The 27,772-nt window shown below is 38.0% G+C and overlaps 1 protein-coding gene across 5 annotated transcripts in view; it reads left to right on the top strand.

Annotated features, from left to right (window-relative positions):
* Positions 1-15,633: 15,633 nt before the first annotated feature.
* ANKEF1 (ankyrin repeat and EF-hand domain containing 1) overlaps positions 15,634-27,772 on the top strand; it is a 28,813-nt gene continuing 16,674 nt past the window's right edge. Inside the window, exons 1-5 of one of the 5 annotated variants that reach the window (XM_032461829.1) lie at positions 15,634-16,073; positions 19,762-20,152; positions 25,321-25,520; positions 26,267-26,416; positions 27,426-27,549. In XM_032461829.1, coding sequence (XP_032317720.1) covers positions 19,807-20,152; positions 25,321-25,520; positions 26,267-26,416; positions 27,426-27,549 — 820 coding nt within the window. In that variant the 5' untranslated portion in view covers positions 15,634-16,073; positions 19,762-19,806. The remainder of the gene's footprint in view (positions 16,074-19,761; positions 20,153-25,320; positions 25,521-26,266; positions 26,417-27,425; positions 27,550-27,772) is intronic. The other 4 variants (XM_032461828.1, XM_032461830.1, XM_032461831.1 and 1 more) reach the window with 4 other exon arrangements.

The following is a 27,772-nucleotide window of genomic DNA, read 5'->3' as shown; positions in this document are numbered from 1 at the left end:
TCACACATGTACAAAATTATATGTAACAATCCTTGCTATTTCTAAAAGTGACCAATAGAAATAATTACAATCAATAGAATGTAATAGCCACAAAATCAAATGAATGCTGACATGGAAGAATGTCAATCTGAGGTTGATAATTTTTTAAAAAAGCAAGTAGAAGAAAATTCTATGATTCTCTTGTGTTTTATATGTGTGGGGTTTGCACATACGTGTATGTATCTACATGTACTTGAAAGTTCTCAATAAATACCGAAGTACTGATTACACTGCTCTCATTTATTTTTATTTATACATACAAAGTGTTTACTATACCAAAGTATTTATTATCCTCAGAGTAGAGACATTGAGGGAGAAGAAAGGTGGAGAATGAAGATGAATTTTTACTTTTACTCCAACCATTTCTATAATTAGTGAATATTTTGTAACCACGTATTACTTGCAAAATTTATCAAAGGAAAATAAATATAACAAAAATTATTTCCACCATTGAAAAAAGTGCATGGAAAAAATATTATATTCGGTCCACATTTAACTACTAAATTACCATTTCTAATTCCTGGTAGTACGATAATGAATTAAATTCTTGCCACTCAAAGTAGCAAGAGGACCTTGGGCCAGTAGCAATGGCATTAACCTGGGAGCTGGTTAGAAATGCAGGCTCTCAGGCCTCCTTCCTCAGACCAGCAGGTGATTGTGGTATACAGGAAAGTTTGAGTAATGTTAAGTATTTTGATTTCTGCTATAATCACTGAAAATAAAAACTGTTTAAAAGTAAAAGATTTTGTTTAAATTTTTTCTAATATGTGAAAAATATTTGAAACTGTCTTCAGATAACAAGGATTATTTGTGAAGATATTTCTCTCACAATATTAAAAAAAAATTGTTAAAATGTTCAACACAAAACTAGAACTTTTCAGTAACCAGGGAGGTAAGACAACTGCATAAAAACAAAACGAAAAACATTTACATATTTCAAGAAGAGCAGGGTGAACTTTGCAAATCGTGATTTTTCCCTCCTGCATTAAAAAAAATAGTGTTTCTGCTTCCAGAGTGGGGAGCCAGCCAAGCCCCCACTGTCTGGATTCTCCATTCCCAGGTGAACTGCACGGTGCATCAAGAGACAAGACAGAGAATTAGCCACCCCTTTTGTTCTTCATTACCAAACACTACAGAAGCCTCAACTTCCTGCTTTCACACACAAATCCATCCCCTTCACAACCTCTCAAATTAATCCCACCCCAATTCCTACACAGCCTTCCCCAGAGGATGCTCCCTGGACCAGGTGTGATTCCAACTCTGTTTCCATGTGTTGATCCTCATTATACCATTATTAGCATAAAGACTGGGCTCCTGTTGCCTGGGCAACCAGAAGCAGCAATGTCTCAGTTCACCCATCACCTGTGCAACCAATTCTCAGTAAAAGTTCCTCTGTGTTAAATCCTTTGGCTTCTGGTAGAGCCCTGCTTGACACAGTTCTTAACATACTGTGTAGTTTCCCAGATGCAACATCCGTGATGTTTGTTCCACTAGAGCCCTCTCTGATTGAGCCTCAGAGGGTAGGGGTGGGTGGAGCGCTAAGATGTGTGGCATACATACTATCTTAAGGAGATAGCTCTGTGTCCCTCTATAAGATATGCACATCACACATTGCCCAAGTATCTACATTCTGAGTTACTACTGTCACACTGGAGATAGCAAGGGACTCCTTTTTCCAACAACATACAACCACACATCGCTAACACGATGTGTAGAAGTCGAGCGCTGTATGCCCCACCCAGACCTTGGAATGAGTTCTCTAAACCCTTGCTTTTCCCAGTGTTATATGAGAGCTACTTGCATCACCATCACCCAAGAGCTTTTAGAAAATCAGAATTTTGGACCCCACACCAGACTTGCATTATTCACATACCATAAAATTCTTCAATTTGTGCAAAGTGTACAATTCAGTGGATATTTTAATTAGATTCAAGACATTGTGCAGCCATTAGTACAAATTCCAGAATATCTTCATCACTCCCAAAAGATATCCTGGACCCCTAGCAGTCACTTCTCTCCCTCTCCTCCCCCAGCCCCTGGTCAACCACTAATCTACTCTCTCTATGGATTTGCCTATTTTGGACATTTCGTATAAATGGAATAATGTAATACTTGGCTTTTATGTCTGGTTTCTTAAAATGTTTTCAAGATTGATTCATATTGTAACATATATCAGTACTTTATTCCATTTTATAACTGAATAATACTGTATTTTATAGATATAACCACATTTCATTTGTCCATTCATCAATTGTTGGGCATTTGGATTGTTTCCATCTTTTGACTATTATGAACTCTCATGCAGAACACTTGTGTAGAAGTTTTCATGTAAATATATGTTTTCAATTTTCTTGGATATATACCTAGGAGGCCCCAGTGGAAAAACTAAGTCATATGACAGCTTTATGTTTAAATTCTTGAAAAACTGCTATACTGTTTTCCAAAGTAGCTGTACAATTTTACCTTCCTATCAGCAATACATAAGGGTTCCAATTTCTCCACATTCTCACCAACACTTGTTTTTGTCCATGTTTTTGATGATAGCCACCCTGTTGTGAATATGAAGTGGTATTTCACTGTGACTTTAATTTGTATTTTCTTAATGACTAATGATTTGAGCATTTTTTCATATGCTACTTGGCAATTGATATCTTCTTTGGAGAAGAAAATTCAAATCTTTTGTCCATTTTTTAAATTGGACTGGTGTCTTTTATTGTAGTTGTGTGTATATATATAATCTGGGTACTATATCCTTATCAGATATATGACTTGCAAATATTTTTATATTCTTCCATTCCATGGGTTGTCTTTTCATATTTTCACTTTCTTGATAGTGTCCTTTGATGGCAAAATTAAAAAAATTTTATTAAAGCCAATTTATCTATTTTTTCTTTGGTTGCTTCTAATTTAAGTGGACATATGTGTCAATGTAGGAAAACACTGCCTAATCCAAGGTTATGAGGATTTATTCCTATGTTTCTGCTAAAAGTTTTATAATTTTCCCTCTTATATTTAGGTCTTTGATCCACTTTGAATCAATTTTTAACATATCATGAGGTAGAAGTCATTCTTTTGTAATGATATCAAGTTGTCCCAGCATCATTTATTGAAAAGATTATTCTGTCCCCCATTGAATTGTCTCAGCAACTGTGTTAAAAATCACTTGACCATAGATGTATTGGTTTATTTCTGGACTTTCAGTTCTATTCCATTGATCTATACGTCTACTTTTATGCCAATACCACACTCTTTTGTTTATTATAGCTTTGTAGCATGTTTTGAAAAAAAAGAAGTGTTAGCTTTCCAACTTTGCTGTTTTTCAAGATTATTTTGGCTATTCTGTGTCCCTTGCATTTCCTTATGCATTTTTGGATGAGCTTGTCAATTTCTGCCCAAAAAGATGGCAGGGATTTTTTTTTTGGTAAAGATTGTGGTGAATCTATAGATCAGTTTGGGGAGTGCTGCCACCTTAACAATACTAAATCTTCCAATCCAAGAACATGGGCTTTGTTTGTTTGTCTGTTTACCATTTATTTAGCTCTTCAATTTCTGTCTACAATGTTTTGTACTTTTCAGTTACAAGTCTTGCACTTGTTAAAATTTTCCCAAATGTATTATTCTTTTTGATGCCATTGTAAACAGAATTGCTTTCTAAATTTCCTTTTTTGTGGCCTTGCATTTTAAAATCTGCATTGTTAGCAAGACCTCCAGATGATTTTTATTTAATTTAACAGTTTGAGAATGTTACTTTATTCAACAAACCCAACCCCAGTGATGTTCCACAGAATACTGCCAAATTCTGTTCCCCATAGCTACTAGCTGTCCCATAAGAAATGACTGCAGTGTTGAATTTGCCTGAATTATGTGGATAAGTGAATTATTTAAAAGAACTATATTGATAATTATCAATTATCTGTTTCATTTTTAATATTTTTTCATTCTTCTAGTAATAGTTACAACCTTACAGTGAATACATTTTCTACACCTCATTCTGCCTTCTAGTTCTAGATATGACACCGGTTACCTCCATAACTTTGGATAAATCACTTAATCTTTATAACTTGCAGTTTCCTCAAGTGAATAATCCAGAAATTGGACTGGCTTTCTCTACCATCTCTCTTTTAGCTCTTCTTTAGATAATTCTGAATTTCTATCATGTCCAAACATACCATTTAATTTTATGAACCATGTATTATAGAACCAATTATAACTAATATAAAGGATGATTCAGAATAATGGCTGTGAGGTCTGACAGTTTTTATATTTAGATACAGCTGCAGGTCAAATTCAACACAACATTTATAGTCATGACAATATATTCTCTCCACTTGAAATGTGCTTTTAGCAAACAATAGTTAATGAAACAATTTAAACAAAATGCAGTTCAAAGAACTTATGCTGAGAGTCTCTTGAAGTTAGAGAAAATGATATTTACATGTGTCTTCCCCAAATTAACCCTTTTCTGTATACTTAATACTCATTTTCTTTTTTCTCAATTCTACACTAATAATTTTATAATATCAGTGAGTGCAGCTGAAGTCTAGTCCCAGCCTGATCACAGGAGTGGCTGTGGAGTGTGAATAGCACCACAAAGTTGTTCACCTCTGCACGCATTTGATGGCTGAGTAGGTAGGTTGTGAACCTCCCAGGCATCTCCTGGTACACAGGCCCCCCTGGCCCAGGGAAGTCTCAGGAAAAAGAGCTTCTGTGAACCATTAGTAGCAGCAATCACAGCATCTAATCACAGCATCTGAAGGGAAACACACCAGTCAGGTCAAGGACCAGCATTTACCAGAGTACAGTTCCACCACTGATGAAGGAATATTTAACCAAATTCTAGTTATTAAAAAAAGTCAGTGAGCTGTATGACTTTGATACATTTCCTCTAGCAGGATGACTAAAGAAAGGGTTTTAATTTAGTTTTTATTTCTCTGCTTCTCTAGCCAAAGCCACTCTAATGTTTGATTTTTCCTTCAGAAAAAAACTACTTTACAAAAATTTGTAAGTTGGGGACAATTTTTATTTTATGATTTTCACTTGAATGAATCATAATATATTGACCAAAGATTCAATTTGGATTCAATATCCACCTCCATTATCCACATTCATTCTTCTAATTGCCTAGGGAAGAATCTTGGAGTCATGCAGTTTCTCTCTCTCAGCCAACTGGTTCTTCCTTCCATAGACACTCAGAATCCACTGACAGCACCATCTCCATGAGTGCCATCCATATCATGCAATACGACAAGTGGAATGCATACCATAATGCCATAATTCTTGTCATAACTACCCCTAAATTGTAAGTCTATGAGTTGAGAGGTTCTACTGATCTCACTCAGCTCAGTTGGATCACTCCCTGGTCTTGCCTGGGGCTCCCTGACGTGTTGAGGAGCTGCCTACTAGCTGACCTAGGACAGCCTCAGCTGGGATGATGGGCTTCTGTTCCACATGGTCTTCAACTTCCAGCAGGAAAGCCAGGCCCAAGAAGGAAGAAGAAGAAACAGGGAGGCCATTAGCTGAGCCCATGAGAGGAAATCAATCTGCCACATCATCCTAGTTAAGACATCAATTCTCACGAGATCATTTGTAACCACCTAATTTCTCTCCCTTCTTCTGCTTTTACTGCCTTATAAATTCAGTCTCCACAAATCAGAGGAATCCTTTTACAACCTAAATAAAATGCTATCATTTATTTGCTCAAAACACCCAATGATCTCCCATGTTAGAGCAGAAGCCAAAGTCCTCACCATGATTTTCAAGACCTCGTATGAAGTGGCCATTTCCCACCAGCATAAACACTGCATTCCAGCCACATGCAATGACCTGACAAGGACATGGATGTGTCAGTATCTTGGACTTTCTTCTACCTCTATTAGGAATACCCTTCCCTCAGAATCCACTGGACACACTCCCTCACATCTTCTCAAATGTCAAGTCCACTCTGTGGCCAACCTATATGAACTAGTACCTCCACTTAACACTCTAGGTAACCTTGACCATCATTTACTTTTCTTCAAAGTACCTGTCATTTCCTGACTTGTTATATACTTTTTTCTTTGTGTGTATCTCTTCCTTCCTACTAGTGCGCAAATTCCATGAGAATAGGGAATTTATTTCTTTTGCTCACTGCTGCTGAATCCATGGGGTCTAGAACAGTGCCTGGCACATAATAGGTTCGCATTTAATGATGATCTGTTAATTGAGTCAATATAAAAACTCCTTTTGCACAGAAAATTCTGTTTAAAATTATTCAATTATTGAAAACTCCCCAGAAAAAAAACTGAAGAATTAACTGCTGTGGTGCCAATAAAAGTTAATGAATTTGGATTCAATATAAACCATCATGTTCATTCTTCTAACTGCCCAGGGCAGAATCAGGACCAAGATCTAAATCTCATCATTGTCTGTCATCACCCTTATCGCCTTGGCTCTGTGTCATGGCTGGGTCTCTTCTAAATGTGATTCAAACAAGGATGCAACTAACAGGAACCAGAACACAAATTCATATTGCCCCATTATATTACTCTATTGGACTCATTCTGTAGCACCAGATGCACAGGACAATTTCCAAAGGAATTAGAGAGAAAAAAATGTTCACAATTTATCACAATGTAAATTTATTATTTGTGCTTTTTTTTCCCTAAGTGATCTTCCTAGAATGTCTAAAAGACACTTTAAAATGATTAAAATATTGAGAATAACAACACAAAAAACAATAAAAGTTTTCTTTCCAAACTGTTTTATAAAAAAAACTTTCTTCATTGTTTTGAATATGAGTTATTTTTAAAACCTAGCACAGGAAAACCAAATTCTCAATAAAGTAATCATTTTACCATTTGGTCATATGAAAGGAAAGCATCACTAATCTTACTGGCAAAGCTGACTGGTCAAATATATGAAATTGTGCAAAACCAATCAGACTGTGTCTGTAGAGTGTTTCTCAATGCAAGTGTAGTTAACAGACTCCCAGTTCATGCTCATACCTAGAGGAAGCCTGTAACGCATGTATAGGAGCCTATTAATAACATAAAATAAACTCAAAACCTCCTTATAGTACAAGACATGGCAGTCATTAAAGTAAGGTGAGGCAAGTGTTATGAAGTATGAAAATAGGATACTTGAATCCTATTTTTTCAAGCTGAGTGTTTTCTTTTAACTAATTCAATGACTGATTTGAATATGTATTGTATTTTAATTATTGCAGCCATGAAAAGAAGCAGTATCTAAGGATGCATTTAATAAAAATATCTAAGCAGCTGGAGGTCAGTCAATCATATAAGTTTGTGTTTTCATGAAGATCTAATTTCTAGAAAAATGGTGCCTATATTGTTTGGAGGTACATCCCTATACCCTGGTCTATATAGTGCACAAGTCATTTCAGAATTGTACTATTATTTTAACTGTTTTTATTTCAACTGCTTTTCTAGGACAGTGTTAAATAGGAGGGTAAGGTTCGGGTTTTTTCCCATAATTGAAATAAATGTACAGTGAGCAGTAAAGTCCTGATTTCACCACTGTGTTTTGCTTAATCAACAGAACAGTGTAAATTTACTCTGCCTGTATATGGAATAGCAAAAGAAGGTTGAGAAGGAATAACTATCAATTAATAGGAGCCATATAATAATTATATATTTCAGACCAGCTATAATTTCTGGATGGACTTTTAGATCTTATTTATATTACATAGGATAGACAATAAGATTTATTTAATAAATGCATCAAATGTTGGTGACCCTTTGGTTGGGTGTCAAAAGGATCCTGTGTTAGGATGTTTTTGGCTGTAGGAGATTCATCTCAAAATGGGTTTAAAATATGGGGAATTATTATCTCATTTAGTTTGAAATCAGAAGTAGGGTAGGTCCAAGTTAATTCAAGTTAATTAAAGCTGCCAGTTCTTGAAATTTGTTCTGCTAGTCTTAGTTGGTTGGCTTTTGTCCTGAAGCTTGCTCCCTCGTGGCCAGAAGATGGTTGCACCTCCTAAGAATAAAGCCTGAACACAAGGTGTAAATCAAGTTGTTCAGTCAAACCATTGACTCATGGTCACCCTTTCCATCAACAATCATATTATTTACAAAGCCTCATTCTCACTTGGTGTTGGAAAAAATTCAGCAATCTCACATAATCTGGGATTTTCTGTCTAATCCTGTTATTATAGTACTCACAAGTAGTCAATGAAATCCGAGTGTTTACAGTATTCACGCCTTGTCCATTACTGGTGTGTGCTGGTGGGAAGGAGAAGGGAGGAAAAGGAGAAAAGATGCTGCTTGGGTAAGTGATGATGACTGATGGTTCCCTTGGTGGGAAAAGCTGGACTGTGCTGTCTTCTGCTGGGATCATCAGCTGCTAGGCAGGTAGGGAGGATCTGGGGTGCTTTTAGTAATTATTGACATGATGGTTCCCACATAGCTGGTGGTCATGTTTTTCTAGACTCCCATTTAGCCTTCTCTCAGCTGCATTTCCCTTTGGAGCCCACATATCATGCACACTCCCTTTAGGAAGTGTGTCCCTCTGGTTCCATTGCTCCACCACCAGTCTCGCTCACAACTTTGCCCCTTGGCTAATCTCAGAGATCTCTCCTTTGGAAGTACAGAAACTTGTGGGGTCTTTTTTTTTTTTTTTTTTTTTGCTGTCCTCTGAGAGCTTAGGGAATGAAGAGAAGATGGTTGACTCTGCTTACCCTGTGATCCCACCATGTCTTGTTGGCTCAGATTCGGCCAAGAGCCTCTTGCCTTCAGAAATGTCCAGATAGGAAGCATGAAGGTCCAGCACACATACAAACTTCAAAAGTTTTTTGTTCAGGCCTCTGTCCACCTTACCTGATCACTTGGATTTAGGAAGTCTGCAGGCACCAAAGTCTGATTTCCCTAAACTCTGCCTCCTCTAGTGTATTTCTCTCTCCACAATCTCCTGTGTATACCTCCTGTGACATGGTTGGGGGTTGGATAGGGACAAATCAAGCATTTTATGGCAAAATCTCCATTAAGCCTGACCATGGGTCATCTAGGCTGGGGGATGATCTTGATAAAGGAAAAGGCCTGATACCTGCAGCCAGGGCTTCAGGCCTCTGAAATTTTGACTCGAGCTGAAGGATCCACTTCATAGATGACCTACACACAGAGCTGTTGGCTGGAGGCCTCAAGTCTTCACCATGTGGGCTTCTCCCCAAGACTGCCTGAGTGTCCTTGTGACATAGCAGCTGGCTTGCTCTAGAGTGAATGTTCTGAGGAGAGATTCAGAAGCCACAATGTCTCTTATGACCTCATACAGATGTCATACAGTTTATTCTAGTTATTAGAAGCAAGACCAAATCCAGCATCCAAGAAAGTGGAGTGGAATTAAGCTCCATTTTTTTTTGAGGGGAGGGTCAAAGAATGTGTGGGCACTTTAAGCCACCACAATGTTGTTATTTTTTTCACTAAGGCACAAAAAAGAAATTTAATTTGACCAAGCTTACATGATATAGTTTCTGATTCTAAAGGGGGGGGGGGAGTGGGCAGGGAGGAGGGCAGTGGGGTGTGATTTTCCCACATCACCAAGCAATTCTCAGAATCCAGCTGGGTGTCCAATTCAACTCAATTCTGACACTCTCTACCCAAGTTAGCATCAGATTCCACACAAGGGCTCATTCCCATGAGACTGTCTCCCACTTCAGATGCCAATATCAAGTCCAGGTTGTCACTTGGACTTCCGACCAAACTGCTGTAGATTGGAGGTTCCCATGTTCCCTTCCTTGGGTTCCATTAATTTGCTAGAATGATTCAGAGGACTCAGGAAACCTGTCTGCTCACTAGATTACTGGTTTATTACAAAGAGTATTAAAGGATATGAATCAATAGCCAGATGAAGAGATTCATAGGTCGAGGTCCCAAGGTCCTGACAAAAGGAGCTTTTGTCCTTGTGGAGTTTAGAACGCTGCACGGTGGCATATGGAAGTTTTCTGGTTCAACTTGGGAAGATGCAAGAACCTGGGGTCACTGAAATTCTTCCTGAGACAAACACTGGACTATCTGAGGGGCCTGTTTGTCCAAAGCACAAGGTGATCCATACTATTTTCATCCTGAATTCTCCTCAGAGAGTACCACTACACGGAGTTACAACTCGACACTTGTAGAATTAGGGGGTCAGTAGTGCCCTTTGTTCTTTTTTGTTTACAGTGGAACAAGGGAATTTTTGATGTGTATATTTCAGATTCACGATCATTTCTTCATATGATTTTAGACTTTAAGCCAGAGAAAAATGCAGATCCTGATATTGAAAGTACAGTGTTTACGTGCAGGGCGCCAAGCAAGGAGAACAGGCAGTTCATGCTCAAAAGACATGAATTCCCTGATGCCTTCCAGGGAGAGATTTTTAAAGACAACATTTGGGGTGAGGGTCGCAGCTCAGAGTCTTTCTTCTGATTGCTTGATGGTGAGGTAACAGGGTGATGTTTCAGGAACCTTAATCATCCATCTTCTGGCTCTAACCAGTCTGGGGTCTACTGCTTGTGGTCAGTATAAAGTCACCATTCTCCCTCTGGGTGGAGGGTCTTAGTTTCTGCACAACAACTCAAAGATAATGCATCAAATTGTTATTATACTCCCTTAAGGAGGAACAAGGACAGTTATATAGCCGAACTATTTTTTTTATAGCTGAACTATTATTTAAGCTATCATCACTTCTCTTGCTTAACTACTTTCCCTTTGTTTCTGCCTTCCCTCACTTCCCCTAGTTAGTAACTGCTTGAGTCTGTTCTTTGGAACTCAGGGAAGGCCTAGGAGACTTTGTTGTCATTGTTTTTCCCAAGAAACAAGAAACAGGGACAGGGAGGGGCTTTTGCAACCAGGAGGGCCCCACAGGGTCCTTCTCAGTTCCAATCCCCCTTTTTCTTTGATATACCTCAATCCCAAGGGGAACACAGGCAGCACAAGAAAGGGAATACAGTTTTGGAGAGACAGATTAATCACAAACTCAGCAGAGGAACTTGGCTTCTTGGGGACTTGGTTCCAGAAGCATTAAGCAGGGCTCTATGTTGTCAACAAATTTATTTCTCATTTCAAAGCTCTTTTCTGGAAAGAAACAACTAAATATCTGTTATCAATTCATCATTTACTTGTATAATACATAAAGTTTTAAATCAGTGCAAGTTCAAGATGTGCAGATACTAACTACTATATATAAAATAGATAAACAACAAGTTTTTACTGTATAGCACAGGGAATTATATTCAATATCTTGTAGTAACCTATAATGAAAAGGAATATATGTATAAGTATGACTGAAACATGATGCTGTACACCAGAAATTGATGCAACATTGTAAGCTGACTATACTTCAATTGAAATAAATGTGCATTACAGAATAGTAAATAGCCTTCCCTACAATGCAGAGGCACCCTGAAAATTTTAGTTATTTTTAGAGGGAAAAAATATTAATACATGAGTGTTTAAAAAGATGAACCTTGTAAATATTTGTGAAAATATAAGAACAACAAACTCTACTAGTTTTGCCTTAGTCTTATGAAAAGATCCATAATGATTCAACAAATTAATTTCCAATTAACTATACCATCACCCTCTGGCATGCCATACTGATTACTAGTTCATATTTCAAATATTTTTACTAAATTTAATTTATACAGTTACTGCTATGGAACAACTACTCTATGGCCTGCTGATTTTCAGGCCAGTAAATAAGAATTTAAGTGCTCTGGTAGCTAATGAAGTTTATTACTGGATTTTAATGACAATTTTAATAAAGATATGTGAGATAATTCAGTAGAATCACTTTTATTTATCAAGCACTTTGCAGAAAGCCTGAAACTATGTAAGAAGTACTAAATGTATAATCCCTTGGCATAGTTGTAATTTAAAGATAAACTTTTATTTAATACCAGATAAAGATGGAAGCATAAGTTAGATTATTGGTAGAGAACTTAGCCCACACATCCGTCTCCTAGTTTGTGTTGAGAATGTAGGTCTGTTACCAAACCAAGTCTGTTTGCCCCAATGCAAGTGCCAAATGCTGAGATACCAAGGTTTGTGACCAAGAAAGAGTTTATTCATAAAGCAGCCAAACAAGAAGACAGGAAAACTAGTCTCAGATCCTCATCCCCAAAGGCGAAGGGGTTGCAATATTTAAGGGATAACCAGAGGGTCCTAAAGCATTGTGAAAGGTGATCTGAAACAGGAAAAAAGGTGAGGTAGTCAGTGTTTGCAGGTGCACTGAGTTCTTGTTTCTGCAGATTCAAAATGGAGTCACTTAGCTTGGTCGGAGGCTAGAGTTTATCTGGCTCTGTTGTCAAGAGGCCATCATCAGACACCTGCCCAGGCCCAGTTTTAGGGTCTGTGGTTCCAACCAGCCTCAGCCACCTTGCACATGGCAAGAGCTGACTCCAAGTTGCTGTAAAGCAACTCGGCTGTGTGAAACTGGGAAGGGATGCTATTAAAGAGGAAAAAAAAAAAGAAATTAAAAACAAAATAACTAAAGTAAGCTTAATGAATGAAGGCAGTTTACAAGCAAAGGGGTTTTAATGTGTTGTCCCCCTACCTGTAGTTCTGTGAGGCATGCTCAAGAATTTCTATTAGCTATCAGCTTCTGTTAACTCTATGGGGCATGTTTTCAGGTGGAGGGGAGAACAAAATGTACCATCTCAAAATATCTCTTTGTCATGAAGACTATTTTGAGCTGAAAACAATCAAGGCCCCAAAGAGTCAGGACATCTTCTTCTTACGTGCCCCTTAGCTGCCCGAAGAATTTGGATAAAGGGCCTGTTCCCAGAATAGAGCTACCAGCAGAACAATATGAACTAGGTGTGGCAGGGAAACTCAGCAGGGCCTAGAGATCAGAGTCCACTCTGTGTCCCACTGTCTCTGCATGGCCTGATGTTTTGGTAAACACTTGTTTACCAAATATTTGCTTTTTCATCTCCATGTGAATCTCCTTCCTCCCTTTTAAAATCCCAAACCACTACCCCCAACATCTTCTTTTGCTTTGGCTGAAGATGGTATTTAAGGTGAGGATTTAGACCATTTTGGTGAGTCACTGAGTTTTCCTGGCTCTCTCCCATGCACACATGTTATTAAACTTTTGTTTGACTGTCTCCTGTTCATCCATCTCATGTCAATTTAATTCTTGGACCAGCCAGAATAGCCTAGAAGGATAGAAGAAAATCTCTTCCTTCCCGACAGTAAAAACTACATAAACTTTTCTGTTACTTCTCCACTAGCTTTATTTTAAGTAGTAGGACTATTAATGCCCTTTCCTTTCATTTTTTTCTTTGTGTTGCCCAAGTTCTGACAACTCTACTGCCAAATGGCTAAAAGCTAAAAAAATAAAGTTCAAATTAAGAAGTTTTCTATGTTTTTAAGACCTTGGGTAAAAGAGGGAAAAGGTTGTGTATATTGACTAATCTGTGGGATTTCTACAATTTTACCCATGTTACGCCTGCCCCCTCATTAGTAGGAAGCTGGTATTAAGTTTCTGAGTATAACTAGCCTCCCTAGGCTACAAAATGATTAAAATCAAATATAAGTATCTGTAGTGAAGCTACTTTTCAGCTATCTGCCCATAAAATCAAACACAACTTTTATGAAATTCAGAAATTACCCTTTCAGGGAAAACATTTCCCTGAAACTATGTTAGGAGGGTGAGTCAGACTGCTTTGTTTATCTCCAAGGTCTCAATCAACCAACAAATGTTTTCCTAACCTCTATTCAAAACATTTGCACCAATAGTTGTGATGAATTCAAGCATAGTTCATACATTATTAATCCATTTCCTTGGTCTTCTAGGTGTGTTACTCCCCAGATCTACCAGACCCTCAAATAACTTTAAGAACCTTCTCAAGAGTCTCAAGAGTTGAATAAGGCTGCCACTGACATCAACTTTGCCTCCAAAATGAGAAAGACTATCATTGTAAAAAAAACGTATTGATACAGAGTTAGAACTGCTTATCTACAGAAACATTCCCCAAGAATCAATCACACCTGTCCACCAAAGCCAAGATAAGATCATTCATTGTTAAGCCTACTTCCTGTATGTCTTGTGATGGTAGTTCCTATTATCCTGGTTTTACAAACTGGGATCCAAGTAACCCAAGTGACTTCCTCTTTATTGCCAAACCCCACTAGGTCAACAAGCCAAACTCAAATGTGAGGCTTTTCCTACACTGAGAATCAGTAATTCAAGAAATGGTGCCCTGATTCTGTTAGTGATCTAAGAAAGTTAGGTGGTAGTAAGTACTTGAGGGTGAACAGTGTTGCTTTCCAATAAAGTTACACTCAAATATTTACAGACAATCAAGCTTTTAGGCTAACAATTAGTAATCAGAGAATAAAAAATAAAATCATGAAATAGACTGGCAAAAAGTTTATAGTGTGACAAAACCAAGTTTCAGCTAAGACACACACTGCTGATGGGAGTCCAAATTGTTACATACTTGGAAAACAAGTTGACATTACCTTGACATTATAAATAAACTATAACCCAGAAACTTCACTCCTAGGCAAACACCTTACAGAAACTCTTGAACTTGTGAATCTAAAGACATATACAAATATGATCACAACAGCATTGCTTTTAATAACAAATACTGGAGACATTCTAAGTGCCTATCAATAGTAGAATTCATTTAAAAGGGGTTCTGGAATGGTGATACAATGGAATAGCTTACAGCTATTAAGATAAAGGAACTTAATTAAACATATTAACAAATACACAGTTCAAAAATAAGATGTTGAAATGAGAAAAAATCATCAAAACAGTAACACCTCATTCTATACCATTTTTATAAATTCTGAAAACATTCAATACTAAATGCACACACTATTTAGGGAAGTTTTCCTATAAAGCAACACATTTTTAAAAGGCAAGGGGATGATGCGTACAAAATTCAGAATAGTGGTTACCTCTGCAGACAGGAGAGGGAATTTACAGTATTGGGAAGAAAACACAGGGAATCGGGCAAAGGCGAAGGCTTCTTTTTCTTTAGCCATAGTATGCTCTGTTTCTTCACACTTTCCCTATGTTATATAGTTTTCTCTTTTGTGCTCAAAGGAATAGTCCTTAATCATATTTTTAAATAAAATCTAAAATTTAGGATAGATTGGGGTAAGGAAGTACTGCTTTTAATTAGAAACTATTACATACTATTTTAAAAAGTATACACTTTTCACATTCACATAAACGAATAAAAGCTTTCAGAATTCGCCTCTAAAAAAGTGTATATATGTAGGGGGGTAGGGATGTTAGGGCACATTTATAGGCCCTGAAATAAAATCATCTCCATGATATATTTGCTCCCATTTATATATAAATCGTTTTAAGCATATATACGTCCTACAGGATGCAAAGAAAATTTCTGTGATCTATAAAGAAAATTTACAAGCATCTACAGCAGTTGTCTCTGACAAGGAGATACACTTTTCATTTTATTGTGTAATTTGTTGTATTTTCATTTCGCTTTACTGATTAATTAACTAACTTAATTAATCAATGCTACATGAGCATTACCTTTCTGATTAAGGTATTTTTTGAGTGAGGGCAGGAGGTGGGAGAGGAGGATGAAAGAAGCGAGGACGCCAGTGATGGACGCGCCGCCCCTGCCATCCGCTCTGGGAGTAGTGAGCCCTCCTCCAGCATCGGGGCAGAGACCAGGTCACCTGGCGGGTCCGGAGGCGGGCGGTGGGCGGAGACAAGCCCAGCCCCGCCCCTCCCCGCCGCGCACCTGGGCGGTTGCCTTGGCAGCGGGGCCTTGCTTGCGCGGCCCACGCTCACAATCGGCCAGTGTCGCCTGCTCCCACCCCTCCCCCTGTGCTCACCTGGCCGCGCGGCCCATGGACACACACACCCGCTTCCCTGCTGCCCCGCGCGCCAGCTCGCCTGCTCTGCCCAAAGGGACACCATTCACAGCCAGGCGCCCAAGCAGGGCTCTGGGAGCCCGAGGTCGCAGCTGGGGCCCGCGCCAGGCGGCAGGGGATCAGAACCGGCCCCGCAGGCCGAGGCACGTGGGTGCCTGGACATCCGTGGCTCCTGATCGTCCTGGCAACTAAGAGGTGAGCTTAGTACCTTGGTCCGTGCCTAGATCTAGCCTTTCCTTTGAAATTACATCTTATCCACCCTCCCTTTCAGATTTTTCTGAGATCTAAAATTGAACTGGACAGTACAGAAAACCCCCAAGAGTAAACTGTGGCTTATGGGTGAGCTGGAACCCAGATGTCCAATTTATTCATGGCAAGTCTTTGTGAGAGATTTACCTAAATACTTTACAAAGCTGATCTCATTTCTGCTTCACTCAGCCCCATGAAATGCACACTATTCTTATTCCCATTTCACAGATGAAGAGACCGAGGCACAAACTAGGTAGGTGACCTGTCCATGTTTATCCAACTCCTTTGTATAAGGAATGCAGAGGAGGGAGGATCACAACAGCAAGAGCTGATCTCCCCTCTTCAATCCTCCCTCTTTCCACTGGACCGGTCCTCTTTCCAACCAACCACTGTTGCCTTACAGGCTACTTTGAGAAGTTGCTGAGCTCTGTGGACCTCTCCCTACAGGGGAAAAAAATGCACCTGACACACACACTCTGTAGATTTTCATTTAATTGTAAAGCATCCAGAATCCAAAGATGAACTTCAGTTCAAGAAATCCTGTTCTATTCCACTATCTTTCGAGATTGTCCCCATAGAGGGTTAGATGGGTATGCCAAGGTGCCCCAGGGCCACACATACATGCTGGGGTGTGTATACAGGTGGTGACCCTCCTGAGAATCAGAGATGCTATACAATTTACAGGGAACCCAGAGCTAGAGGGCAGGACTTCTGCTCTTTCCTCCAGTGGAGTCAGTCTTGGCAGTTGGTCTCGAAGGACATTGCCCAAGGCATCTCTCTTCCCCCACTCCGCAGCAACTTGGGGATTTAGCCAAGAGGGATGCAAGCCATAAAACTGACCTGCGGGCTGCTGAATTCATCATTGCAGCTTAACTGGACAAAGCCACATGCTGCTCGTTCTTTGTAGGGGTGGGTGTCTCAGAGACAACGTTGAAGTCTCAGCTTAGGAAGTCTCTGTCCTTACAAATGAGGCTGCATCAACTCAGCATGGGCAATAAGCAACTGGGAAGCATCTTACTCTATACTGTCTAGGATGTATGTCTGCGGTGTCACAACACTGCACCTAACCAGAACCAAGCTAACGGTAATACAACAAGCCATAAACATCAGCTAAAATAAATATCGCCAAGCCAAGCAGCTAAGGCCAAGTGGGTGAGTTCTGAGGCAGCTCAGGACTTACTGGGAGCCTATTTATACCTATGGTTCTAACAAGCTGCCTTTTTTGGTTTCCAAGTCCATCACATGTTGTAAACAGATTAGGTGGGAAGAGAGGGGCTACAGCAAACAGAACAGTGAAGACACAAGCCATGTGACAGCTGGTGTTCCAGCAGCAAAGGGGGGAGCGCAAAGAATCAGCAGCAGGCAGAGAGTGGGAACAGAGGGAGGACCCCGGCATACACTTCATGACTTGGGGCGCTCTCCTCCTTGCCTTCACCCAGTCTCAGGCTGACTGCAACTGCTGAGAACCTCATAACTCCCCCCAGACCGGGCTCAGATCTCTCCCCTGAATAATTTAACCCATTGCCTTGTGAATTCTAATTCTGCACAGTCAAAGCTTAGTCGTCTACACTCCCTGACTGATCTTGTCCCCATCCTGAGCTCCCCACAGCTCAGACACAGGTTGCCCAAACCAGAAACCTAGGCATTTTCTTTGATTTTTTACACTCCTCAGTCTTTTAACTTTCAGTCATCACTTACTGAGCAAATATTTATTGAATGCCTTGTATAAGTCAGAATCTAGGTGATGGAGAAATGATGGTAATTAAAATGCAAAGCTAGATGATATAGTAGTGAGGGAGGCACACAATGCATAAATTGAATATATCTTCATATCTCTAGAAATGTTATATAGAGAAATATTTCCCTTCACTGTAAAGAAAATAAAACAAAGGGATGAAGCAATACAGTGGCTGCAACTTGAGTAGTGAGAATGCCAACTGATGGAAATTCTGAGCAAAGAGCACCCCAGGCAGAGGGAACAAGCAGTTCCAAGGGGCAGGAATGAGCCACAACCCAGAAGAAGGCCAGTGTGTGTGGCTGGAGATCACTAAATCAAGGGCAATTGGAGAGAATTCAGAGCGGCAAGGAAAGTGTCCTTAAGAGATCAGCACGAGGGGTCTGGATTTATTCTGATTACAACAGAAAGCTATCAAAGTGCTTTTAAAAGACAGTTTAGGGAGAAATTTCTGGTGTGAAGGTAATACTCTATATCTTGATCGGGGTTTGGGTTACAAAGATGTATGCATTTTTCAAAACTCACAGAATGGTACACTTAATTCTTGTATATTGTATATTCAAAAGATCAAGAAGAATAAAAGAACTGTAGGCAGGTATTGAACTACAGTTAAGGATATGTATGCTGGAACTTTGAAATGGAACAAAAAAATAAGACGGATTAATGGAGAGATAGTGAGCTGTATAGGTATGTGATAAAGCAAATAAAGCATGAATGGTAGGATCTCAGTGGTGGGGATATATGGCTATTCAACTTTCCTTTGTGTTTAAAAATAGTTGTACTGAAATACTGGGGGGGGGGGGTGGGAGCTGGTCTGATGATACCTGATCTACGTGTTATAAAGATTGTTCTGGGCACCGAATAGAGAATGGGCTACAGAGGGCTGCTATGGAAGCAGTGGGACGACTTAGAGGGCTGTAGCAGTGATTGGGCCCAGAATAGTGCCGCTGTACCATCTGGAATGGATTCCAGATATGATAATGAGGTTCTGTTCCCAGAAAAGGGGAAGAAAGAAAAGCAAGCTGGGCATACCTAGCATGGCCTACTACTCAATTCAAAACGTTGTGTGTTTTTGGAACTGAATAAACAGCGAGATAAAATTACATACTAGAATGTCCATTACCATGTAACAGTGTGATTATTTATGAAACTTTACAGTGCTCTCTCAACCCTACACCTGCCTCATTCCCATGTAAGATGATGCATCCATCACATCTTAGGTTTCTCACAGAGCCCAATAGATTCCTGTTTATAACGAGCACCTCAAAATTCTACATTCTTTTTTTTAAAATTACTTTTTAATTTTAATTTTTTCAGGGTGGAGGGTAATTGGTTTATTTATGGTTTTTTGTTTTTTTTTTTTTTGACAGAGGTACTGGGGATTGAACCCAGGACCTTGTGCCTGCTAAGCATGTGCTCATATCACTGAGCTATAACCCTCCCCCCTACACATTCTTTATAACCTTTTCAAGCTGCTAAAATCTGTATGGGCTCTACATTGTCAGGGACCTGCTGGTACAAAGCATTAGTGGGGAGCTCAGATCCTTACCTTGGCAATCTAGTTATGTTCACCTTCTTCATGGGTAAATGGTAAGGCTGTGTCAAGGAGGGAAGATTAAATGAGATAATAAGAAAACTGCATAGCAAGTCTAGTATGAATTACGATGGAAGATTTGTTTTGAAATATTTTAACTTTATGCTAGCTGAGCTAAACGTTTTTGTATTTATCTAATTTCTGCTCTCATGAAATTAGTTGCAATAAATTACAGTAATAACGTTTCATAAGAAACAGCATCTCTTCTTATAGAAGGCTTAAAATATAACTATTATCTCATCAGAGTAAAGATTACAAAATTAACCTTGAATTATATGTTTTTGCTTCGATTTTTGCTGCCGTAGTTTTTGTTTTGGTCCACAAAAGCATTTTGAAGAAGCTAGTCAAATATGGCTTTAGCAGATCAGAGACTTGAGAACTTGCAGATCTACAAAGTTCTTCAGTGTGTTCGGAACAAAGACAAGAAGCAGATAGAGAAACTGACCAAGCTTGGGTACCCTGCACTGATCAATTTCACAGATCCCATCAATGGACACAGTGCTCTGCACTTAGCCTCGGTTTCCAATGACATCGATATGGTCAGCTTTCTCCTTAGCCTTGGTGCTCACCCTGATGTGCAAGACAAAATGGGCTGCACTCCGACGATGAGGGCTGCAGAACTGGGCCACGAACTGTCCATGGAAATACTAGCCAAGGCAAAGGCTGATATGACTATAGTCGATAACGAAGGAAAAGGTAAAACTCCCAACATTCTATCCAACAAATGCGACTCACTTTGTAGCCAGAAATCAATAAAACGGATTTTTCTTTTTGCTTTCCAACTTTAGAAGTGAGTCACTCATGGAGTGTAAAGTAGTAAAAGGCTAGATTCTCACTCCTATATCTAAGGACACCATCTCCCCATAATTTGAAAATGGTGTGGGCATTTCTTAGGTGTAGGCGTTTCTAACCAGTTCTGAGAACTTTCTTATTTAGAAAGAATATTAGCAGGGGAGGGTATACCTCAGTGGTAGACTTCATGCTTAACATGCACAAGGTCCTGGTTCAATCCCCAGGACCTCTATTAAGAAATAAATGAATAAATTTTAAAAAATTTTTTAAATTAAAAAGAATATTAGAATTAGAGTAATCTATTTGTTTTTTTTTTAATGTGGAGAAGTTTCAATATGACACATTGATACTTCCATAATCATAACCACTCATTATAAAATATAAAACCTCATTTAGAACAACAGACAAAAGGAGGGCATTTCTTCTTTACATTTGAGGACCCCAAGTAATACGAGACTTAAGATTCCAAAAGGATTTTGCTCTGAAGAGCAGTCTAATGTAGAAAGTAGCTGCATTTGGGAACTTGAGGGACTAAAGTGGATTCTCACGTAAATTCCAAATTTCTAGGGTTAAAAATGTATTTGGAAATATGACTTGAAACTTGAGAGACTGCATTTCCATGATTATTAAGGTGAGATAGCTGTACTTCCTCTCTCTTTCCCTCCCTAACCCCATCTCAAGACCACAACTGGGAGCTTCTTGCCCAAATAACTCAAGGTTCTGGCAGGAGTTGACGTAGCCTCATGAAAATCACTAAGAAAATTACCACCAGGCTTAATATAAATTAGTAGATTTAATCAGTTGTTCCAAATTGTTGCTTCAAGTGCAAAGCCATTAACATCAGTTCCACTTTAGAGAAACTAATCCTATTTTATAATATTAATGCTTTCTGACAAGGACAGAATCTGCTTTTGTAACTCCCTCTGGACTTCGTATTTGGTAAGTGACTTGCTTAAAACAAGAGGAGGGGACAAATAAAAGGAAGAATTATTTCATTACTTAATGGTACCACACAACAAAATAAGCTTCAGATGCATTCAGGACTTAGATGCGTTTTAAAATGTTATATTCTGGGGAAAAAAAAGGAAATTCTCAAAGCTCTATAGAAAATCATTCCCTAAAGTGTGTTCCATGGACCACCGAAGCCATGGGATGTTGGTAAGTGCTACGTGCAAAATTGGTTCATTCCACTGTCAAATTTATTAGAGAAACGTTGGATAAAACAAATTTAGACATGTTTATTTTGTCAGAAGCCCCAAAACAGTGACATCTTCCATATTTGACCATGAAATAGTTTTTCCTTACAGGCATCTTATACCTGGAATTTTGCAGAAACTTCCGGGACTCTCAGAAGAACTGTAACAGAGAAAAGTTTACCTTTTTGAGCTTGAAGCAGTGATAGAAACCACAAAGAAAGCAGTGTGAGAAATTTTATAGCATCAAAGTCTAAAATTTAAACAACCAAGGTAAAATGTAAACAAGGTCAAATGCATATTTGAAGCAAACACGACAGACATACGGTTAACTATACTCATTCCAATTAATATGAAACCTATTAAGGTTCTGGAAGATGAGTGTATGATACAAACAACATGACAAATAAAATAGGAAGCATTAAAAATATAAAATGGAACTTGAAACAAATATGGAATCTGGTTTCACACATAACCCCACTAGCACTGCCTGTCTAGCCTTGACTGTGGCTCACGGTGTGCTCATGAATCAGCTCATGCACACAGTGCCTTGTCTTCACACATCAGTGAACCTAGATCATCTTGCTCATTCATCATTCAGTGGCTGCCACTTGCCAAACTGCTTTGCTTATTCTGAGGTAGTCTCTCCACCATTAACAGTCTATCTTCCAATGATTGACATCTGACTTACTGCACATTGTTTCCAAAGGATGAGCAAACATTTAAATGGTTAAAATACCTAATGAATCTTTAGAAAGATGTGGGACACACTCTAGACCTAAACTGTACTTTCTCTGTGTTGTCCTAGGAAATCAATTACAGTGTCTGGAGTTATTCTTTTTAAGGATAAAGCTAGAATAATTCTTTGTAACAACCATTCCATTGGTTCTCCCATTTACAGGAAATGTATCCCTGGTCCTAAATGTAATATGCCCGTTCTATTATGGACAATTTTTTTTCCTTTTGTTTTTGCTTCAGCCTTGGAATGTTGATTTATGTCCTTTGCGACTTCAGTAGTCAGCCTAGATAGATTTTTAACCGTGAGTTGCACACACTATCATAAAATACCCATTTCATAAGCACCTTAAGTTCTTTGTAAAGAATTCAACCTCACCTGGTACTCTTTTCTAGATTTTATTGTTGTCATTGATTGCTGTTTTGGTTCACTCTTGCCTGCTATGACTTCTCAGTCTTTGATTTTATCTTTCCAACCATGTCCTTGATCATCTTTGTATTTTTAACTGTTCTGGGTAACTGTATCAGATGCATGTGCTTATATGAAATGTATTTCAGTTTTGATTTTCACATAAATTGGATTTTTATTTTTATCCAATGTACATTTAAATAGATGCTTCATAGATTTGGCCTCAGAACTGTCATTTATTTTATATTATGAAGGTATAATGTATTTAATTTATATAAATATACAAATAAATATATATATATATAATATTTCCCTACATGATCAGTATGTTCTTTGTTTTATTTTGCTATATGTGTATAATTTCCTTCTTATAGTTTCTAAAATTAATGGTCTGTTTTTGGTCCTTTTAATGATTAACTTGACAGCTCTACATCTACAGAAACTGTTTTTTTTTAATATTTTATTGATTTATTATCATTTTACAATGTTGTGTCAAATTCCAGTGTAGAGCACAATTTTTCAGTTATATATGAAGATATATATATTCATTGTCACATTTTTTTCTCTGTGAGCTACCATAAGATCTTGTATATATTTCCCTTTGCTATACAGTATAATCTTGCAGAAACTGTTTTTTGAATTAGCAACTTAAACAGCATTCACTGATAGTTTTCTATGAAAGATAATATTGGTATAAGAGCCCTTCTTCTCACCTCCTTTTACCTCCTTTCCAGTACAAATTTTTGGTAAGTTATAATCATTTTAGTTCTTTCAATAATTCCTTTCATATCTTTAAATAATAAACACCTATCACTTTATCTCCTGATCTGCTTTTAATAATATCTCAAGTAATATGTTCACTGCTTTACTCAGCAGTAAATGGTGAGAGAATCAAATGCTCACACTCTTTCTCCCTCCCTCTCTTCTCTTCAAGGTTTTGTTAAATTAGATTACTATTTCTACATTATTTTGAATTGCAATATTCTTTTCTGTGTCTAGAATTCCTAAAGTGATTAAGCTTTGGTTCAATGATGAAGGGATACAGCATCTATCAAGTGTCTTTTACTCACATATTCTCTGTTGATCTCCTGTTAGACTCATTTTTGTCATCAAGTAGTTTAGCTCACTCTGGGATTTATATCCTTTGATCTCCTGCATCATTAAACTTGTCTGTCCATCACTTGTATATATGAACAATAGCTTGATTGGATATAAAAACTCCCTATTTCCCTTCCCAGGTGACATTGTAGTGCTCCTTGAGTTATTTCCTAGCACTGAATGTTGCTGTGCCAAAGTCTTGAAGCCAGACTGACTTTTCAAGGGGACTTGAATTTTTTTACCCGGATGCCCACAGGACACTTTGCTTACCTAGCTTTACATAGGCATGTCTTATTGATTATTCTTAATCAATTTTTCCTGAGGTCAGTAAACTCTGTCAGATCTAGGTTTTTCACTTCAAGAGTTTTCTTCTATTATATCGCTCCTTTTTTTTTTTTTCTGTTTCATTTGGTCTTTTATTATTGAACATCAATTACATACATGTTAAATGTTCTTTGCCTCTCTAGATCATTTAAACTTTTGCATTGTCTCAATTACATTTTTTCTAAGTTCTTTCAAGTGTTTTCTCCATGTCCCTAATCACTGTTTTGGCAATATCTGCTCTTTTTCCTGCTTCCAATTTGACTTTTATTTCTTTAGTGGTTTTACTTTTCTCTGCTGTTTCCTAGTTCTGCTAGCTCAAATACATCTTTTCCTTTTATTTATCTTTTATTTTTCTAGAAGTTCTCCTTCTAGGTTTGGTCTATCTTTGCATTTTTGTTTCAGGAAATGTTATATTTAATTTCTTTGCTATCATGGAAATGGGTCAGTCAGTAATATTCATGTGGTATAGTTTTTTGAGGATATAATTTTTGCCTAGCGTTTGTTATCAGGTTCCATTCCTTTCCTTTTCTTTCAGTGTCTTTTCTCCTCCATAGGTAACGTGCTAGTTTCTCGTTACTGTTCCTCTTTGAATGAAGCCTCTTAAAAAGAATGAATCATTACAAAACCAGTTTGAAGTTTGATTGTTGTTCACCTGACTTTCTAACCAACACTCTGCTCCCAGATTATAACAATACCCCTAGTCTGTTACATTTTTTACATGGATTATCTTAAGGGTCTGTCTGTCACAGGTGCTCATATGGAAATTTAGGATTTTTCTCTCTTCAGGGAACAAAATGATTTGCCAGGATGTCAGAGCCTCTTGCCACCTACTCTTTCTTCTCACCGCTCCTGTACCCACAGCCTGCTTCCTCTAAACATGGCCGGTCTGCACACTTCACCATTCAGTGCCATCTCCTTTCCCACCCTACAGTATCAGAGGGGGTCCAGGGATCCACCAGTAACCCTCTGGCCTACACACCCCTGCACATTCCAAGAAGGGGCACTGGGGGATTGGCTGCAGGATGTCAAATACCCAGGGTCAACAGGGCTCATACACCAGCTCTCAGATTCTTCCCAAGCCAGGTCCCATTTGATTATGACTATTTTCTAGCTCCCATCAGAGATTATGTTTCTCTTCTGGTTTCTCTGTCTTGGTGTTCCAGTTGATTTCAGAGGGGAAAACCAAGGCATAAATGCCTTTGCTCTACTACCTTCTCAGCTAGCTAATTGTGGATTTTTAAATTATTCTTTGTTCCTTCCTATCTGATTCAAATAGAGAGGAACTATTAATTAAGTATTCTTTTTTTCTACAGGTATTTTGTTTTACTGCATTTTACCTACAAAGCGGCATTATCGCTGTGCAGTGATTGCGTTGGAACATGGTGCAGATGTCAACAATTGTACCTATGAAGGAAAGCCAATATTCCTTAGAGCTTGCGAAGAAGCACATGATGTTAAAGATGTGTGCCTGACATTTTTGGAGAAAGGAGCCAATCCAAATGCTATCAACTCAGTATGACTATTCTTGTGATTATACATATTCCTTTTTTAAATTACCAAGTCCTATTAATGTAATTTTCATTTACATATGGTAAAATTATCCTGTTAGTTTACAGACTGTTCATTTCTGTTCAAAATGCTTTAAAATGATATACTTTCATTATCTTTACCTTGTCATGATTCTATAGTCTATTTCCTAATTACATTTGGAAAATTGATATTTATTCCATACAGTGTTAAAACATTATAGGAAAAGAGACAAGATATTTCTGATGCCTAATAAAAAATTTATCTTCTCAGAAAGAAACTATGTAATTCTGCCATTTCCCTTAATCACTTTGCTCCCTCTCCTCATTTAGCTAATTTTATTGAATTTTCTTCTCTTTTAATTGAGATTTCCAGGCAACAAAAACAGAATTTCCTCTCATTAGAAAACACCTATCAGCTAATTTCAGCATGTTTTACCCTGTTTCTCCCCTTTTGCTCTACTTTCTTTGCAAGAAACTGCATTTTTCAGCATGATGTTCTCACAGGGACATCTGGTGTAACCTTGACTCTGGTTTTAGAATTCTACATTTTGGACACTGATCCATGGTACTGGTTTCATTTTTCCTATTTGTTACATGAAACTAACACAACTGTACAGAATTGAACCTGTCAATGTAACTTTAAGGCCACATGGACTTAGATCATATTTATACTGAATGTGCTATTTAACAATGACAGGTATAAACAGCATATGGTCTGTTTCATGCCCAGTCCACAGGTCGCACGGCTTTAATGGAAGCATCAAGAGAGGGAGTGATAGAGCTAGTTCGAGCGATATTGGAAAGAGGAGGTGAAGTGAACGCGTTTGACAATGACAGACATCATGCTGCACACTTTGCTGCCAAAGGAGGCTTTTTTGATGTAATAATCTACTCTTTGCTTTAAAATTCATTGCTAAAAATATTATCTCCTTTTCCTCAAAGTTTTAAAATATTGTGTAGGTTGCACTGACAGAATTTTTTTGCCTTATCATCCTGTTTTTCCTAAATAATTTTAAAATTACACTTTATACCAAATATTCTTAAAAATGTATTTTAGCTCTTCATTCAAGTTTATCTGCTTGCAAGTTTATTCATTTAATATTACTAATAATGTTTTCCTATATCCTGACAATTTAAAAGTCTGCCAACAGGGACTACTCTATTTTATGACTCCATTACATATCAGAATCTTCAAAATATGTTATAATCTAATTGTGGGGAATATACTCTTATCTCCCTGATGTTTGTGTGCATCTAATGACTCACCTAAATTTTTAGCTGTAAGTATTCTGATTATCTGGACATATCAGCAAAGGATCTCTCATAGGTACCATGATATTGCAGAAACAAAATAGAAATCAATTTTACTTTTTTTAATTCTGAATTATTTCTAAAACTTCTTTACTGAGTTTTCTCTGAGTTTTAACACAATTATCTTTATTTTTGTCACTGAGTGTCTTCCCTGCAATAAAAGTATACATCACAATAGAAATCACATCTATTTGGTAAAGAATTTACTCCCCGATGACGTTTGCCATAGTCTGATGCTTTCTACAATGCCAAAATTTACCAAAATGGTAGTCTCCCAGCGGACTATAGAGTATTCTATACTCTAGATCAGTGTTGTTTGACAGAACTTATGGCTATGATGGAAATGTTCTATATCTGTACTATACATATGGTACAATACAGTCCATGTGTGGCTTTTGACTACTTGAAATATGGCTAGTGAAACTAAAAGACTGAATTTTTGGAGATCTGTCTTCTATGTAATTCATTTCAATTTAATTTAAATTGACACACTGTATCACACAGGTCTAGGAGCCAGTCTTCATTCAGTAATCATACATCCTTATTTTTTTCTACAATATTCACTATTTACTTTGCAGATATTGAAGCTTCTCTTTGCCTATGATGGAGACGTGGGGTTGATTGCAATGAATGGGAACACCCCACTTCATTATGCTGCCATGGGTGGTTTTGCAGACTGCTGCAGATACTTAGCTCAGCGAGGTAAAATCGTTTACCAATTTTACGCTTAAAGAACTTAACGGTTTTCCTGCGTTGAGGACTGAACAGAGAATTTGTCACTTGTCAGTTGTTTATCTCACACATATATATAGAAAGAAAATTAAAATTGTTTTTCTTCCTCTACGTTCTGTTAAATCATGAACCTTGCCTGAAAAGTGAGAAAAAATTCATTTCCCAAGTATTTTTAGGTTATTATTAAAAATCT

This window comes from Camelus ferus, chromosome 19, assembly GCF_009834535.1.
Source record: "Camelus ferus isolate YT-003-E chromosome 19, BCGSAC_Cfer_1.0, whole genome shotgun sequence".
In the NCBI taxonomy this organism is placed as follows: Eukaryota; Metazoa; Chordata; class Mammalia; order Artiodactyla; family Camelidae; genus Camelus; species Camelus ferus.
The sequence above is the reverse complement of the archived record's forward strand: the minus strand, read 5'-3'. Positions and strand labels throughout refer to the sequence as shown.